General features: G+C 40.3%; 1 protein-coding gene across 2 annotated transcripts in view; it reads left to right on the top strand.

Moving 5' to 3' along the window:
• TPGS2 (tubulin polyglutamylase complex subunit 2) overlaps positions 1-19,688 on the top strand; it is a 39,432-nt gene that overhangs the window by 3,354 nt on the left and 16,390 nt on the right. Inside the window, exon 2 of one of the 2 annotated variants that reach the window (XM_012751798.3) lies at positions 15,082-15,161. The exons of the other annotated variant lie outside the window; for it this stretch is intronic. Coding sequence (XP_012607252.1) covers positions 15,082-15,161 — 80 coding nt within the window. The remainder of the gene's footprint in view (positions 1-15,081; positions 15,162-19,688) is intronic. 2 annotated transcript variants of the gene reach the window in all.

Below are 19,688 nucleotides of genomic sequence, written 5' to 3' on the forward strand. Positions count from 1 at the left end.
GGTTAAACACACACAAAACATAGAGTTACCAGATGACCCAGCAATTCCATTTCTAGGTACATACCCCAGAGAAATGAAAACATAATTGCATGCAAACACTTGTACATGTTGTTGGCAGCAGCATTATTCATAAGTCAAATGTGGAAACAACCCAAATGTCCATCAGCTGATGAATGGGATATACAAAATGTATTAGATCTATATAGTCGAAAATTATTGAGCCATGTGAAAGAAGTACTGAGACATGCTGCAACATGGATGACCTTAAGAACAAAATGAAAGAAGCCAATTGCAATAGCCACATGTTGTATGAGTTCATTTATATGAAATGTCCAGCATAGGCCAATCTCTAGAGACTGAAAATAGATTAGTGGTTTTCAGAGGCTGAGGGGATAGGGGACTGCTAATAGGCATAGGGTTTCTTTTTGGGGTTAGGATGCATAACTCAGAATATACTACAAACCACTGAATTGTACTTTAAAAGAGTGAACCTTATGGTGTGTAAATTATGTCTTTATAAAGCTATTTTTTAAAGTAATTCTGAAAACAGTCCTATAAGAATTCCTGCTCTAATCCCAAGACTGAAGCTCATGAGATACCATACCTTGATTATGTATGTTAAATGGCAAAAGAAATTATCCAGGTGGGCCTAATGTAATCACACGAGCCCTTTAAAACAGGCTGTTAACAGGGAAGTCAAAAAGATTTGAAGCATGAAAAAGATTTGTTATGCTGTTGCTGACTTCAAGGTGGATGGGAGTATGCAACAAGGAATACAAGTGGCCTCTGGAAGTGGAGAGTGGCCCTAGCTGACAGCAGGCAAGGAAATGGAGACTTCAGTCTTACACCCAGAAGGAATTAAATTCTGTCAGTAACAGGAATGAGCTTGCAAAGTTACCCCAGGCTCCAGATGAGAACACAGTAGCTGACACCTGAGCTGAGTAGCCCACCTGATATAAGGATAGACGGATAATTTCAGCTTAACAGAGAACCCAGTGATGGTGTGCCAGACTGCTGAGCTACAGAAGGTGACCTAGTAGAGTATTGTTGAAAGCTATGAATTTGTGGTACTTTATTGCTTAGCCATAGAAAACTAATACATTTCCCTAAATGTTTTAAAGAGCAAATGATATATTAACACATGTCAAAAGAAACACAATGCAGAACACATAATTATGAAATATGATAGTTGAGACCAAACATATCTGTCATAACAATATGAATGAGTTTACATCACCTATTAATAGAAAAAAAATTAAATCTTGCTCACAAAACCCAACTATTTGCTGTTTTCAAAAACATACCCAAAGCAAACTAATTTAGAAATGTTACATATAAAAAATGGATACATGTTTCTGGAGTCCCACAGCCACCCACATGTTTAATGACTTGAAGGACTCACAGGACTCAGAGACAATGCTAGTCCTAGCTACAATTTATTTCATTGATCAGCATGAGGAAAAGACATAGAGTCTAGAGGAATCCATGCACAGGCTTCTGAAGCTTTCCCTTCTATGAGAGATCACATAGAACACACTTATTCCTTAAGTAGTGAAATGCAGCAATATGTGTGCAATGTTTCTTTTCAGGGAAGTCTGCTTAAGACTCAAATTCCAGGGATCTGTCCGGTGCTAGTCACATAAGCAAAAAAACCAGCCACAGATAGTGAAATTTCAGACTCCCGGAAGGATAGCAGGTGTTTAGTAGTTTAGTGCCACTAGGGGGCAAAACTGCTTTATCAACACAGGAAACATTTCATAGGCCCAGTTCCCAGACAGCAGTCCAAGGCCATCCCCACAAGCTGGCCCTCCGGTTGGCTGTGTTAACTGTTTTCTATGCGGTCTACCCTTACCCTCACCACCACCATTATTCCTCCAGATACCCCACCTTCAGGCCTTGGCTTCAAGTAAAGTCTTATCAAATTGTTTGGTTTGCATAGTAGATCATTAACTTTCTTCAATATTCTCTTTGAATACTCTTATTTAGCCATAGAAATATCTAAGTTATCTCTTCTCCTCTAGCTATAAAGGCCTTTATTGTCATATCTTGCATCCCAAAACGTTTCATACTTTTGTTTGGCTCTGTGGCCACAATTCTTAAATCATGTAAATGGCCACTTCATTTGACTTGTGCACATTCACCTGTCTTGGAAAGTTATCTCTGAGCCCACAAACCCAAACTATCTGTGTCTGTCAGAGTTCTTGGTTGCAGGCAATAGACTACTTTAGCTAGTTTAAGGCTAGAAATACACTTTAGCTAGTTAAGACAGAAAGAGATCAATTAAGGGCTGTTAGCCTACACAATCATTGGGAAAGCTGAAGGAAGCAGACTCTAAATTGAGAACTTTACTGCTAAGGGGGAAATATTTGCAGCTAGTGTGATAAGGAAGCTGCAAAATTGGGAAATTGCTATGATTGTAGGTGCTGCCATCACCACTACAACTCCCAGCTCCATGAGATTTTGTTTGTGAGAAGATCCAATCTCCCCATATGTCTTCTGCCTTACCTGCTAATTCCCATCTTTCAAGTTTTATGAGAGTAGTTCCCATGCAGGAATCCCAGTCACCATAGGGAGTCAAGCTCCATTTGAGAGAGGTAGTCTTTAGTTACGCAGTCTCTAAAATACAGAAAAGCATGCTAGGAGGGAAGAGAGGAGTTGGTGTTAATTGAGCCAGTCTTCAGTAACTACCACATCATCCTTGAAGGCCCAGATCATCTGTTTCTGATATTTCCTATCACTGATTTGGTCTTCATTGACCTCAATCTACCTTCAACTCCTGTGGCCCTTAAAGTAGGTACCACCTAGTTGAACACAATTATATATTGTTTTGGAGTTTTCATTTTTGGTTCATGTTTGTCTTGGTTCTCTAACTAGGCAATATGTTTCTTGAGACAGTGTTTCCTATTTAAATTGCTAATCTCTCCTTGAGCTGGGGGCATAGCAGGTCCTTGTTAAATACCTCAGAGATTGTTTTTCACTAGGGAGTATGTTCCAATTATCTATTGCTGTGTAACAAACCACCCCAAAACATAGTGGCTTGAAACAACAGTTTACTATCTCTCCCAGTTCTGTGGATTGACTGGGCTCAGCTGGGGTAGTTCTCATTTTGGGGGTCTTAAATGGTTGCAGTTAGGTAGCAGCTGGGACTGGAATTATCTCATGGCTTCTGCACTCAAATACTGTGTTTCCCCGAAAATAAGACGGGATCTTATATTTATTTCTCCTCAAGAAGACACCCTAGGGCTTATTTTCAGGGGATGTGTTACTTTTTTTTAAGTACGGTACAAACAATCTACATTTATTCAAATATGGTTAAGTTGTCTTCTTCTGGAACATCATCATAACTCTCCAAACCCCGAATTCCGTCCTGAATTTCTTGCGACTCTATTTCCTTTAGAACCATTGGCCCCAATCTCTCATGTTGAGCAATAGAGCTCTCATGGGGCAGGTGAGAAGGGCTTCTCATCATCTTTACCACTCCTCGACGGAATGCATGGGTTGTGCAGATACGCTGCGTAGCCACGCCCATTGCTAGGTCTTATTTTCAGGGTAGGGCTTATATTGCGCAAAAGCTTAGAAATCCTGCTAGGGCTTATTTTATGGGTAGGTCTTATTTTCAGGGAAACATGGCATCTGGCCTCATCAGTGTTCCTCAGCATGGCCTCTCTCTCCAGAAGACTAGCTTGGATTTAGTATGTGATGGCTCAATACTCCAAGGAAAAGAGAAACTGTTGATCCTCTTAAATTTTAAGTCTAAAACTGGCATAGGTCTGTTTACCATATTTTGTTGGTCAAAGCAGTCACAGGCCAACTCCACATTTAAGAAGGTGGAGAAATAGATTTCACCTCTCAATGGAGGAGTAGTATGAGCATGCAGGAAAGGAATGAATTGGTAGCAAACAACTTTGGAGTAAGCCACTAGAGAGAGTTTTAGTATGTGGCATATCACACAGCTACCTAGAGTGGACTGTGCTGAGTCTGAAAATGTGAGTGTCATATCTCTTACTCAGACATACAGGTTATCCAGCCAGACTGCTTGTCATTGTCACAAAGGGAGGACAATGTGGATGGCTATGCCTAATCAGATATTACTTCTTATATGTGGCATCTCCATAGGCCAAGGACATAGAGTTATTGATACTGTTTGGTAAACATCCTCAAAATGCTTTTTGTTATATCACCAAAATGATAAGTTACAAAGACAACATGGAAGAAATAGCATTAAGTTTGATGTCCATAGCTTTGGTAAGAGATTTAATTCTATGAAATTATTTAATATCTCTGAACCTTAGTTTCTTTTTCTTTCTTTCTTTCCTCTCTTTCTTCTTTCTTTCCTTTCTTCCTCTCTTTCCTTTTTTATTTTTACATGTACAACAAGTAGCAGTATTTTTATTTTATTAATTCAGGGTATTATGGAGGTACAAACATTTTGGTTACATGTAATGCATTTGCTTCGCCTAAGCCAGAGCTACAAGCATGTCCTCCCCCCATACAGTGCACTCGGCTTCCATTAGTTGTGCTGCCCCCTCGCCCCACACCTGACCAGCACCCAATGAATATTACTACCATGTGAACACTTTAGTGTTGATCAGTTAGTACCAATTTGGTGGTGAGTGCATATGGTGCATGTTTTTCCATTGTTGTGATACCTCAGTTCAAAGGAGGGGCTCAATCTCTATCCAGGATAATATAAGAGGTGCTAGTTCACCATTGTTTTTTGCAGTTGAGTAGTATTCCATGGTATACATATACCACATTTTATTAATCCATTCATGGATTGATGGGCACTTGGGTTGTTTCCACATCTTTCTAATTGTGAATTGTACTGCTATAAACATTTGTGTGCAGATATCTTTATTATTTCTTTTTTCCCTTTGGGTAGATGCCTAGTAGTGGCATTGCTGGGTCAGATGAAATACCATCTGTTTTTAGCTCTTTGAGGTATCTCCAGATTACTTTCCACAGGGGTGGTTATACTAATTTGCAGTCCCAACAACAGTGTAAGAATGTTCCAGTTTCTCCACATCCACGCCAGCATTTGTTATTTTTGGACTTTTTGATAAAGGCTATTCTCACTGGATGCATTTCCCTAATGATTGGAGATGTTGAGCACTTTTTTTATATTTTCCTTGGCCATTTGTCATCTTTTGAAAAGTTTTTGTTCATATCCTTTGCCCATTTATCAGTGGGGTGGTTTGATTTTTTTCTTGTTGATTTTCTTGAGTTCTATATAGATTCTTGTTATTAGCCCTTTATTGGATGTATAGAAAGCAAATATTTTCTCCCATTCTGTAGGTTCTCTATTTGCTCTAAGGACAGTTTCCTTGGCTGTGCAGAAGCTTTTTAATTTGATCAGGTCCCATTTGTTTATTTTTGTTGCTGCTGTGATTGCTTTGAGGATCTTCTTCATAAATTCTTTACCTAGGCCAATGTCTAAAAGAGTCTTCCCAACATTTTATTCCAGAATTCTTAAGGTTTCATGACTTTGGTTTAAGTCTATTATCCATTGTGAGTTGATTTTTGTGAGAGGTGAGAGGTGGGGATCCAGTTTCAATCTTCTGCATGTGAATATCCAGTTTTTCCAGCACCATTTATTGAATAGAGATTCTTTTCCTCAATGTGTACTTTTGTCTGCTTTGTTGAAGATTAGATGACAATATAAGGATGGTTTTATATCTGGGATTTCCAAAGGCCTGTATCTGTGGTCTTGTGCCAGTACCATGCTATTTTGCTTGTATAGCCTTGTAGTAAAGTTTGAAGTCTGGCAGACTGATGCCTCCCAATTTGTTCTTTTTGCTTACGATTGCTTTGGCCATAAGTGGTCTTCTCTGGTTCCAGATGAAGCATAGAATTATTTTTTCTAAATCTGTAAAGAATGATGGTGGTATTTTGATAGGGATTGCATTAGTTCTGTAGATGACTTTAGGTAGAATGAACATTTTAACAACATTGATTGTACCAATCCATGAGCATAGTAGGGATTTCCATCTGTTTACTTCTTCTACAATTTCTTTTCTCAGTGATTTGTAGTGTGTATATGTGTGTGTGTGTGTGTGTGTGTGTGTGTGTGTGTGTATCACCTTTGTTAAATATATTCCTAGATTTTTTTTTAATTTTTTGGGGGGGAAGGGTATGGGATCTCACTCTTGCTTGGGATGATCTTGAACTCCTGAGCTCAAGCAATCCTCCCATCTCAGCCTCCCAAAGTGCTAGGATTATAGGCGTGAGCCACCATGCCCAGCCATATTCCTAAATATTTAATTTTCTTTGATGCTATTGTGAAAGGTATTACATCTTTGATTTGATTTTTGGCTTGACTATTATTGGCGTGTATGAATACCACTGATTTTGTGTGCATTAATTTTGTATCCTGAGACTTTACTGAATTCATTTATCAATTCCAGGAGTCTTGGTTGAATCCTTGGGACTTACTAGATATAATAGCATATTGTTAGCAAAGAGTGAGAGTTTGAGCTCTTCTGCCCCCATTCAGATGCTCTTAATTCCCCTTTCTTGTCTGATTGCTCTGGCAAGGACTTCCAGCACTATGTTGAATAGAAGTGGAGATAGTGGGCAACCTTGTCTGGTTCCTGTTCTAAACGGGAATGCTTTCAGTTTTTCCCCATTCAATATGATATTGGCTGTGGGTTTATCATATATATGGGCTTAATAATTTTAAGGAATGTCCCATCTATGTCTAGTGTGTTAAGAGTTGTTATCATAAAAGTGTGCTGGATTTTGTCAAATGCTTTTTCTATGTCTATTGAGAGAATCGTATGGTCTTTGTTCTTGCTTTTATTTATGTGGTGAATTGCATTTATAGATTTGCGTATGTTGAACCAGCCTTGCATCTCTGGAATAAAGCCCACCTGGTCATAATGAAATATTTTTTTGATATACTTTTGGATTTGGTTTACTAAGATTTTGTTGAGGATTTTTGCATCTATATTCATGAGGGGTATTGGTCTATATTTTTCTTTTTTTATTTAGTCCTTTCCTGGCTTTTGTATCAAGGTGATATTGGCTTCATAGAATGAGTTGGGGAGGATACCATCCTTCTCCAGTGTTTTGGAATAATTTCTGCAGTATAGGCTCAGTAAATTTCAGGTATGAATCCATCTGGTCTGGGACTTTTTTTTTTGTGGAAGATTTTTTATTGCTGCTCTAATAATTGATGTTGGTCTATTCAGGAATTCTGTTTCCTCCTGATTGAGCTTAGGGAGGTGTGTGTTTCCAAGAATTTGTCCCATTTCCTCTACATTTTGTAGTTTGGGAGCATATAGATTTTTATAGTATTCGCAAATAACATTTTGTGTTTTCGTGATGTCATAGTGACTTCTCCTTTTTCATTTCTGATTGGGTTTATTAAAGTCCTTTCCTTTCTAGTTCTTGTCAATCTAGCAAGCGGGCTATCAATTTTGTTTATCTTTTCGAAAAACCAACTTTTAATTTTACTGATTTTCTGTATAGTTCTTTTGTTCTCAATTTCATTTAGTTCTGCTCTGATCTTAGTTATTTCTTTTCTTCTGCTAGGTTTAGAATTAATTTGCTCTTCCTTTTCTAGTTCCTTGACACAGTTTATTAGTTTGGTGATTTGTGAGCTTTCTCTTTTAGATGTGAGCATTTAATGCTATTAGTTTTCCTCTTAGGAATGCTTTTGCTGTATCCCACAGATTTTGATAACTTATGTTCCCATTATAATTTAGTTTAAAGAATCTTTTGATTTCCATCTGTATTTCCTCCTTGACCCAGTAGTCATTCAGCAATAGATTATTTAATCTCCTTGACTTTGTGAGGGGCAAGTGTTTCTGTTGGAATTGATCTCTAACTTTATACCACTATGGTCTGAGAAGATAGATACATGGTATAATTTCTGTTTTTTTTAATTTGTTGAAGTCTGATATGTGGCCTAGGATGTGATTGATTTTGGAGAAAGTTCCATGAGCTGATGAGAAGAATGTATATTCGGCTTTATTTGGGTGGAATGTTCTGTAGATGTCTGTTAGACCCATTTGTTTTAGAGCTCTGTTTAAGTCCATTAATAATTTGCTTATTTTTTATTTGGAGGATCTTTCCAATTCAGTCAGTGGGGTGTTGAAATCCGCAGCTACTATGGCATTACTGTTTATCATGCTGTTTAGATCAAACAGAATTTGCTCTATGTATCTGGGTACTCCTGTGTTGGGTGCATAAATATTAAGAATTATTAAGTCTTCTTGTTGTTCACCATTATATAGTGACCATCTTTGTCTTTCTTTACTTTTGCTATTTTAAAGTTAATGCTGTCTGATATAATTGCTATCCCTGCTCTCTTTTGGCTTCCATTTGCCTGAAAGTTTGTTTTCCAACCCTTGACCTTGAGTCTGAAAGCATCTTTGTGGGTTAGATGCATTTCCTGAAGACAGCAGATACTTGGCTTATAATTTTTTATTCACTCACCCAGTCTATGTCTCTTCAGAGGACAATTCAAGCAATTCACATTTATTTAGAAGATTGATATTTGGGGTAGATTTCTGTTCATAATTGTTGGGTAAATTGTTACTGTTTTGTTTTACCTCTCGAGCCATTGTGGAATCCAGGTTCTGGACTTTAACTCCTGAGTAATTTTACTTTGGTGAGTGTCTGTTATGCTGTTCAGTGTATAATGCAGGTCTGAGTACTTCCTGCAGGGCAGGTCTGTCTTTGCAAATTCCATCAGTGATTGTCAGGGATAGTCTTTATTTCTCCCTTGTAAATGAAGCTTAGTTTTGCTGGGTAAACAATTCTAGGTTGGCCATTATTCTGTTTTAGAAGCTTGAGGATGGGTCCCCAGTCCTTTCTGGCTTGTAGGGTTTCAGTGGAGAATTCAGAAGTTAGTTTGATAGGTTTTCCTTTGTAGGTTATCTGTTGTTTTCGTCTTACTGCTCAAAGGATTGCCTCTTTCATGTTTACGTTGGCCAGTCTGATAATTATGTGACATGATGACTGCCTTTTCACATTGAGTCTCCCAGGAGTTCTGTGTGCTGCTTGTATCTGAATATCTATGTTTCTGGCCAGGCCAGACAGGTTTTCCTCCATTATTCCAAGAAATAGATTTTCCAGCCCTTGAGTATTTTCTTCTTCTCTTTCCAGGAGCCTATAATTCTTATATTTGGTTTCATTACATAATCCCACATTTCTTGTATGTTTTGTTCTTGTCTCTTGCTTCTGTGTTCTTTTTCTTTCTTTTTTTTCCCCCCCTGAGACAGAGTCTCTCTTTGTTGCCCAGGCTAGAGTGAGTGCCATGGCATCAGCCTAGCTCACAGCAACTTCAAACTTCTGGGCTCAAGCAATCCTTCTGGCTCAGCCTCCCCAGTAGCTGGGACTACAGGCATGCGCCACCATGCCCAGCTAATTTTTTCTATATATATATTAGTTGGCCAATTAATTTCTTTCTATTTATAGTAGAGACGGGGTCTCACTCTTGCTCAGGCTGGTTTCGAACTCCTGAACTCAAGCAATCCACCCCTCTCGGCCTCCCAGAGTGTTAGGATTACAGGCATGAGCCACCGTGCCTGGCCTATTCTTTTTCTTCATCTGATTTGTTTAGCACATGATCCATTCTATTTTTAAGGTTTTCCACTGTGTTTTGAAGTTCCTTGAATGCTGCTTTCATTTCCAGGATTTCTGTTTGGTTCTTTCATAATATTTCAATTTCTTTAGAGAATTTTTCATTCATTTCATGTATTGTTCTTGTGGCTTCTTTGTGTTGGTTTCTATTTTCTCTTCAATTCCATTGAGTTTCCTTATTATCCATATTCAGAATTCTTCCTGTCATTGTAATCATTTCATTTAAATTAGTATCTATTTTAAGGGTCTAATTATTTCTTTTGGGGGTGACTTTTCTCTTTGATCTTTCATATTTTCTGTGTTCTGGTACTTGGTCAAGAACTGGGAGTGCTAGGACTGGTTTGTGCCCCTAACTTCAAGCCCCCAAGGGACGTTTCTTGACAATGGTGGGAAGAGGTGTGCTGGTCTTGTATAGAGGTATTTTAGCAAGTTGAGTTACCTCTGACCTGTTGTCTTCACCTCTTGCCAGTGAAAATTAGTGAGTTTGGTCCCCCAACTTAAGCTCCCATGTGGTGAATCGCACTTGTGTGTATAACTCTACTGCCCTTTAATAGCTTGAGATGGAGGGCACTCTATGGGGTTACCCTTTCTGTTGTTGGTTGTAGATCGCATGGAGGAGCCAGTTACTGAGGTAATCTTATGCCTCTGTGTTAATCTCTAGTCCTCTGGATGGGAAATACTAATGCCCCAATCTTTAGGAAGGGTTTTGCCACTCCTGAGGATTACTTGGACCCTATTTCCCCTTAAAATGGTGGTAAGGGCAAGATGGATCGTAGCTGACGCCTACTAGCCTGGATGTGTATGCTTCTATAGTTGCTTGATCTGTCACTAGGGGAAGCAGGCAGCTAATATGTTACTCAGGGCTCTTCCACCAGTCTTGGAAGGCTGCTCCTAATGGGAGGGGTCACTTGGTGCACCTGCTAGGGTCTCTGACAAGAATTTTCCTTCTCTAACCACGAACCCCACTGTTTGCAGCCACCCAGATGCGGAGAGCAGGCCCTAGAGTTATGTTCTTATTAGATGACCTAAGCTGGGCTGAATCAGTGAGCTGTCAGTTGTTGATCTGCACCAAGGCCCTGTAGATTCATGCCAGTCACATAGGAAAAGCCACTCTTATTGCTTCTCGCAACCTCCAGGGACAGAGCCCTCCATGCACAGTGTGAAAATCCCTGGGCTAGGGGAGGGGTGATGCCCAGCATCTGGTGATCCCACAGGTGGTGACCTCCCATTGCTGGGGAACTAGTGTTGTTGGGAAGCACTCAAGATTCACCCACCAACATAGGCCCGGCTTGCCAAATCAACAGGTCACGGAAGGGCAGAGCCCACCGCACCCAGCTCAAGTCAGGGGAAGGGTGCTGCCCAAAACCATAACACACTGCAGTATCCAGGTTTTGAACCCCCAAAATGGCGGCTGCCCACCTGCAGAGAGCTAGAGGTGGGAGCAGCTGCTCAGGAATTGGCAGATGCCAGTCCAGCGGGCTGAATCAACAAGACACCCACTGTCCCTTATGTGTCATAGTCCCGTGATCTTGCACCTGTCCGGCAGAAGGTCTTGTTCTTTCTGTCCTGCCCCAAGCCGGCCTAATGACAATTTCCAGGGATAGAGCTCCCTTTTCAGTGTTTACCTCCTTTCTTCTGGCCCCACTGAGCACCAGAGGCAAGGTGCCTGTTTTCAAACTCCCTCCAGTGGTCACAGGAGTGATCACTCAAACCAGTCCCTCCCCGGCCCAGTGCAGTCCTAGCACAGAGCACTTGGGAGTTCAAGATATTTCCCATTATTGCCCCCTTTCCCTCCTCTCCTCTCCTCTTATCCTCCTCCCCTCCCCTCCCCTCCCCTCCCCTCCCCTCCCCTCCCCTCCCCTCCCCTCCCCTCCCCTCCTCTCCTCTCCTCCCCTCCTCCCCTCTTCTCCTCCCCTCCTTCCCTCCTCTCCTCCTCCTCTTTCTTTCTGGACAAAGTCTTGCTCTGTCACCTGGGCTAGAGTGCAGTGGCATGATGATGGCTCACTGCAACCTGAAACTCCTGGGCTCTAGTGAATCCCCCTGCCTCAGCATCCTGAGTAGCTGGGACTACGAGTGCATGCCACTGTGCCTGGCTAAGTTTTCTATTTTTAGTAGAGACAGGGCCTCGCTCTTGCTCATTCTGGTCTTGAACTCCTGACCTCAAGAGATCCTCCTGCTTTGGCCTCTCAGAGTGTTGGAATTACAGGTGTCAGTCACTGTGCCCAATTTGTTTTCTATCTTTAAAATGAGGGTAATGATACCTGCCTCACAAGATTGTTGAAAGATTAAATAGGATAATTTATGCAAATTCCCTGTAATAGAGCATTATACAAATGGAATTTATTGTGTGCCCTTCTGCTCCTTATCCCCAACACTTCCTCCCCACCAGTGCTGAAGTACTATATTAGATAAAGGAGTCTCTACAATGGATATTTCCTAAGCTGCTTACTATCTAAAAGTTACTAAAATCTAAATGTTGACCAATTGGCCTGTCATGAGAGTATTTTAAGCTTAAGTATGATATGACCCCATCTACAGTGGCATCATAGTAATTCTGTGTGAGCCTATAGCCTTTTCACATAGGCCTGTTATAAACAGTACATAATTATGTGTGTCCTCTTGCAACCCTAGACACTATCACTGCCCTGTGAGTATAGCCAGATGACATCACTATATAACCAACCAAGTTATTGGCAAAGAATTCTCTATTCTGTCCTAGTGCAGGTAGAGTGGTAGGTAACTAAGATTAAAGATCGACTCTGCATTTGTATAGGACAATCACTAAAGGGCTATGCCAAGGAGCATGCAGCAATTTTGCACATAAGCTTGCTCTTTCTCAACTTAGACCTATGCTTGGAATCAGAGACTTGGCTTTGTGGCTTAACCTCTCAGGCTCAGTGTCCTTGTCTGTAAAATGTGAATAATAATATTTATTATCCACTGTCTTGGCTTGGGTAGAACAGTGCCAAATGGGACCACTCCTGAAGGGAGAGACAGCATCTTTCATCTCAACCAATCAGAGACATAGCAAAGACTCACCCCTTGTTTAATGGCTTGACACTTAAAGTGTTTTTCTACCACAGCACCATGTTTCCCTTTATTTTAGAAATATTTAATAGAAGACAGAAAAAATTGTGTAACTATATGGTATTTTTCATTTTTCCAAAGCGCTTTCTGCTTCCTCTGCCTACCCTATCAAGGGAAGTATTATTACTAAAGGGAAGTGAAGACCCATCTAAAGTCATACCACAACTAGTAAAAAAGACTAGAATATATAGAGTCCATAATGATTAGTTCCTGTATTGGGCTGTTGCTGCATCCCAAGATTTGAGTTTTCTGACAAATTCGAGGAAACTTTATGATGCATAAAAAGGATACTGGCGTAATTACAGAATCAGTGAACCACATAAAACTAGAAGTCACTTACCATATTCCTAGAAATTTTAAAAACTGAATACATTTTTTCTGTTTATAGTATGCCAAGGCTTCCTAGTAAATAACCAAGATATAGTTCAAAATAGAATGTAATTAAGTATAAACATGTATGGCTCTGACCCTACATGAGAGTGGGATGAGATATCAGAAAAAGCAGAGATCACTCTGCTAAAGGGTTTCATGGAGGAGATGCAACTTGAGTATGACTTGAGTATAAAGTATGAGTAGGACTTGGGCAGATGAACAGAAACATGGACACATTTGAGTATAATATTAGAAAGGGATCTAGCATAATTGAATATGAGTACAGAGTTGGGTTTGGGGGGGCCAGAGGGATGGAGGCAATGAGGAAACTGACATTACTGAAACAGAGTATGTGGACTATGAGGTGGAAGAAAATAAAACCAAACACATATAAGGCCCTTATCATCCTGACCATAAGGAGAACTGAACAATTGGATAGGAAACAAGCCTAGGTGTGGGCGAATCCTCTAGCAGTGTCCTGGGGATCCATCAGGGAAGGGAGAGTTAGTTTGTGACTGTGATTTCATGGAGGCATGCAGTGATTGTGGTGAAGACAGAGTGATGACAGTGGGAATAATCCACATGCTATCATGAAGAGAAAGAGTGGTGGATAGGCTTTGTATTAGTTTGCTTGGGCTGATGTAAAAGGTACCACATACTGGCCTAGAACAGTGGTCCCCAACCTTTTTGGCACCAAGGACTGGTTTCACGGAAGACAGTTTTCCCACAGACTGGAGGGGTGGGTAGGAAGCTCAGGCTGTGATGTGAGCGATGGGGAGGGGAGCGGCTGCTTGGCCCACCCTCTGCTTACCCCAGTTCTGCTGTATCTCCTCCCCAGTTCCTAAGTTTCATGGAAGACAATTTTTCCATGGATGGGATGGGAGGATGATGGAGCTCTGCAGCCCGGTTCCTCACAGGCTGTGGACCAGTACTGGGGGTTGGGGGCTACAGCATAGAACAACAGAAATTTATTCTCTCACAGTTCTGGAGGCCAAATGTCTAAAATTAAGCAGTCAGCAGAGCCATGCTCATTCTGAAACCCGGGGGAAAGGATAATACCTTGCCTCTTCCTGGCAGTTTGCCAGCAATCTTTGGTGTTCTTGTCTACAGATGCATTACTCTAATCCTCCATCTTCATGTGGCTGTATTCTTTCTGTATGTCTCTTCAGATTATGTTCTTTTTTAAGGACAACAATCACATTGGACTAGGAGGCTACATCTATGTGACCTCATCTAAACTAATTATATCTGCAATAATAGGGTCATATTCTGAGGTACTGGGGATTAGAACTTCAATGTGTATTTTTTTAGGGGGGACAGAATTCAAGCCATAATAGCTTTTATGACAAATTTCATGTCATAGATTAGGGACTTCAAAATCTTGAATCTGTGTGTGTGGCCACAGACAAGTGGAGAATATGAGGGGAAGTATTGAAATCTGTTGTATTCCAAGAACATACCTCCACAAAGAGAGGTAGACCAGATTATTTGGAGACCTTTTTCTGCCTCAAGGATTTAGACATATGACTTATTTTGTTCTAAGTATATTTCTGGACAGAATTCATTTTTCATATTAGTGTAGCTTTTAAATCCTGGACCTCATATAGAAGATAATGTTCAGGATAAATTTTATTTAGAAGAAAAGTTAGCAAACAAGTTTTATGTCTTTGAGACGCTATTTGTTATTCCTTTTTACCATCAGTATATAGATTTAGCTCACTGAGAAGTCAGTGTGAAATCACTAGGAATCTGGAATTTCTTCTTTGTTCAACAAAATAGATGATTGAGCAGTGATTGAATGTAGAACACATTCTGTTGATGTCCTCTGTATCAGGTAGATTACATCATGCTAGGTTATGGGACTGGGTGCCTTTGAAAGACCAACCAGTTCTTTGCTTTCATCACAAATATAATAAATGTTCATCAGAGGGATTGGATAGTCTTAGAATAGTCATCAACAGTTAATCAATGTCTAGTGTAGCAATGTGTGACAGTGGGCCAGTTGCAACTCTTCAGTCTCTCTTTTTTCTGCAGAATCTTCCCCAGGTGTGACAGAGGTGACCATCTTAGAAAAGGTGCCTGCTGAACGTCATATGATTTCTTCATGGGAACAAGTAAGTGTTACCATGTCAAATCCTTACGTCCCAACAAAGAGGGGGCAATTTAAATGCCCCTAAGAAAGAAAGATTAGGGGAGGAAACCTTATCTCATGCCACAGCTACCTTCAAGGTAGAGTTCACCCTTTTCTCTGTTCCTGTTCAAGCCACTTAATAATTCCTTTAATTTTTTGCCAATTCCACAGCATGGAACGTCTCCTTTGAACCCTGCTGTCCTATGGAAGCAGTAGACATTTGAAGTTGTGTACAAGAAAACTAAAAATCCAGTTAGGAAAGGAAAATATATATATATTAATAAGCATCATGTTCAGAACATGGTAAAGTGTTGCAGATAACTATTAACCAGATCTAAAGCTAGTGCTTTCCAATCCTTCTCTGAACTTTTATTCAATAAAAGACTTAAGCTACTAAAATGGGCCAGGCATTATGCTAGGTATTGAGCCCTGGGAAATCAGTAGTAATTTTTTAAAAGGCACTATTCTTACCCCTTAATTTTATTGTCTAAGACTTCAGCCCCCAACTCCCAAGCTGCAGACCGATACTGGTCTGTGGCCTGTTAGGAACTAGACCACACAACAGGAAGTAAGCAGCGGGCAAGGAAGCAAAGCTTCATTTGTATATACAGCCATTCCTCATCGCTCACCTGAGCATCACCACCTGAGCTACACCTCCTCCCAGTCAGCATCAGCATTAGATTCTCCATAGGAGCATGAACCCTACTATAAACTGTGCATGCGAAGGATTTATGTTGTGCACTCCTTATGAGAGCTTAATGCTTAAATTTAATTTAAATTTAAGCAGAGAGGTTTGTATAACTATTTTATTATGTATTACAATGTAATAATCAAAATAAAATGTACAATAAATGTAATGTGCTTGAATCATTCCCATTTGGGAACGGGGGTGGAACCATCCCCTCCTCCTCCAGTCCATGGAAAAATTGTCTTCCATGAAACCGATTCCTAGTGCTAAAAAGACTGGAGACCGCTAGTCTAAGACCTAATGTAGTATAGATTGTTACAAGTATAATTACGAACTAGACTGAGTACCATGAAAGTGAGATAAAGGGAGCATTGTCAAGATGCCTGCCGAAGTCTGGAAGTTGAGAAGAGATTTTCCCAAAGAAGCTATTAGAAGTTGTTAACCAGGCAGATGAGATCAAGGAAGAAGAGGCTTTCAACATCTGTGAAGACTTCAAGATGAGAAAGATTACATTGCTCTGAGATCACAAAGAAGGAACATGGGAGAGCAGGGGAGAGAGAGAGCTCATCAAGAACCAGGACATAGGACTTTACGGGGTCTGAGGAGTTTGCTCTTTATTAGGGGAGCCACTGAAATGTTTTAAGTAGCAAACTGCAAAGGTCAGATTTTTTCTTTGGAAAGATCACTAGATATAGAGCAGCAAAAGGATTGAGGGACAAGGGGAGCTGGCAAGAAATTACTCTGCTATTTTATAAGAGCCTGCTAATACATACGCATAGGTTATTTTATGGCAAAGGAATAGTAACCCTGCAAAGTAGGTATTGTAGTATCTTCATTTTATAGAGTGAAGGAACTGAGGCTCACAGAGGTTAAAGAATTTATTCTGGGTCACATAGCTGCAAGAGGCAGAACCTACATTTGAACTCAGAGTTGGCTGCATCTAAGCACATGCCCTTTCCTGCTCTACACCAAGCAGCAGCTCTAACACAGGACAACACTGTGGGAGTCTTGCTCTCAGCAACCAAGCAGCCCATGGGTGTTTGTTCAATCCTGCCAGCATGACTCCCTCCCTGGGCTGAATCAGTGGCTGCTTTTCTAGCAGGTCAGTAAGTGGAATTGATCTAGGACTTCATCTCAGCAGCACCTCAACTTTTCTCACTCATCTTTTACCCCCATTTCTACTCTTAGCCCATAATAGGAAAAGGGAATTCTAGAACAGTGTCTATTTGTTGAACTTTTATTAGATAATCATGTCAGAGCTTGTTCCTGGTGCTGTTGCTAGTCTGCCAGTCTGGCCTTGTTGACATTGTTTGTTGGGGATAACATTGAGAGAAAGGATATGATCCTGAACATCCCTTTTGATTCTTTACAGGCTTTAGTCAGCTTTTTATGTAGAACTGCCACAGGGCTCTTTTGTGAGAATGAGATCCTAGTATTTTCCTGTCTGCTAAAGACCTGGATGGGAGGGTGAGAGGACAGGAATGCCTGCTCTAAGGTGAAACATCATTAAGGCTGTGACACATGTTACTTATTTAATGAAGTAATTTCTGAGGCTATTCTTCATAGTGTCTTATACCAGATATTCCCCAGAACCCTTTAAGGAGAAGACTTTACCTGTTTGTCCCAGTTTTACTTATTATACTGTAGTTTATTCATTTGGAGCAAGTTTCAGGGCTAGCATGCAAGGGATCTCTTGGGATCTAATCTGCCTCCTGGACACTGCAACTTTATTGGATTCCCCTAACACTTAGGAGAATGCAGTTGTAGAGCTGCATCAGAGGTCTGAAAGGATTAAGGGGTAAGCATGAGAGAAAGATTTTTGACTAACTGAAACAGTTAATGGAACATTTTCTTCAGACATACTCAGTTGGGGGAGTATCTGTACAAGTACTTGGAATAATAAGATACATTGATTTGGAATTTTTTTTTGAGTACTTTAGTTAAAATATCTCAGATCTAAGCACAAATATGCTAAATGTAAAATATAAACAGTATTAGGATCAGTAATGAAAAAATATTTCTTTCACCCGAGCTTGGTGTGTGTGGGTTTTTTGAAGGCCTATGGGATGCTTGGAAGCTAAGAAAGAGTTTTGGATATATACTTGCATTTTAAGAGTCAGTGTTTATATAACAGTGTTTTTCTCTGATTATGCTAAACAGAAAAGAATGGTCACCATAAAAATTTTTTAAATATGCAAATGCAAAAAATAAAGTAAGTCCTATAGGGTTTTACCATCTAGACATAACTACTGTTAGTATATTTTTGGTTGTTGTGTTTAGGTAGAGGGAAGGCAATGGATAGATCCAGGGATCTGCTACAAGTCTGTGAATGGGAAGTGTTCCATGGGCTCCTTGAAATGTATGTCAGGTTTATTAAGTATGTACATTTTTCCTGGGGAGAGATTTCTTCAGATTCTCAAAGAGGTTCATAGCCCCAAAAATGTAAGAGCAGGTTTTGTATAATTTTTTCAGTCAAAATGGGGCAATAGTCTATGTGCTATTTTGTTATGTATTTTTGTCTAAGAGAAAAAGAGGCAATGGAGGGCAGAAGTTTTGAGCTGGTCTGAAAGTCCCTGTCCCACTTTCTCACCCAGTGGATTACTGAAGGAGAACAGTCTTGGTAGGGCCACCCCTGACTTGTGCTTCCTTCTGTCAGTGGTGTAAAGGTTCTTGCTAACATTGCAGAAAGGAATTTCAGGACACACACACACAAGCTATAGTGGCAGATTTATTGAGTGAAACTGGACAGGCTTAGGAAAGGCTTATGCAGAAGCAAAAGTATGCTCTCAAGAAAGAGCAGGCAGGCTCAAGAGGAGCAACTGCCTCGAATCCCAAGCAGTTGATGTTTTATTTGTTGAAGTCAAAGAAGGCTGAATGGTCAGTGTTCATTCTGTTCTTACTCATATATAATGGGGAAAGGTCACTTTGTACCCATGCAATGCTGGGAAATTAATGGTTCTTTTCTTCTCCTCAGCTCTGTTTAAGAGCTTTTTGTTTGAGCCAGTTGACTAACTTTTCCATTCCCTCCTCCCTTGCTCATACCTAACTGACTACCTACTGTAACATTTCCAGAAGTGCCCATTCTAGACAGGAGGATCCCAGGAGGCTGATAAGTCCTACTTCTCTAGAGGACTGACCCTAGAAATGTGTCTTTGGAGACACCTCATCTAGGACACAGCCTCCATGTGATTCACCTGGTATCCACAGCTGCATAAATATAGCTGATGAGGCCCTCCGAGAAGAAGCCTACTGCTTCTGCCCCTTTGGGCAAATGGAACACCGTTAAAGTTGTGACATGTTATATCACTTATTTAATGAAGTAATTTCTGAGGCATATTCTTCCTTGGGTCTTGTACCTTGTCTGGGAAGCTCACTAAAATACGATATAGTAGTAAGGCTATGGAGGCATTATGATGTGGGGAAAATATCCTGGAGTAGAAATCTTTGATCTGCTCTGGACTCTTGGCTAGGTAATGTAACTTCTTTGAGACTACATTTATCATCTATAAAATAAGTGGTTTGAAATCAGTGTTATTGAAGGACTCATCCAGCTGTAATCTAATATTTTCTAATTCTATGGTACAAATCCTGGAAGAAAGGTTGACAACTAAAACTTGAATGACCATATACTTGCTGCAGTCCCCTAAGGTTAGAAGAACAAGTAAACAAACTCTTCCCAGTTTAATATATTTCACCCTATTTTGTTCATATAAGAACAGTTTCAGTCTGGTTGGTTTTGTGCAGTTATATGATTCATGTTCCTGGGCCTGCTACCTGCCTTGTGTAATGATGGTTACATAGTAAGGCCTAATGTCTACACTG

The sequence above is a fragment of the Microcebus murinus genome, chromosome 17 (genome assembly GCF_040939455.1).
Source record: "Microcebus murinus isolate Inina chromosome 17, M.murinus_Inina_mat1.0, whole genome shotgun sequence".
In the NCBI taxonomy this organism is placed as follows: domain Eukaryota; kingdom Metazoa; phylum Chordata; class Mammalia; order Primates; family Cheirogaleidae; genus Microcebus; species Microcebus murinus.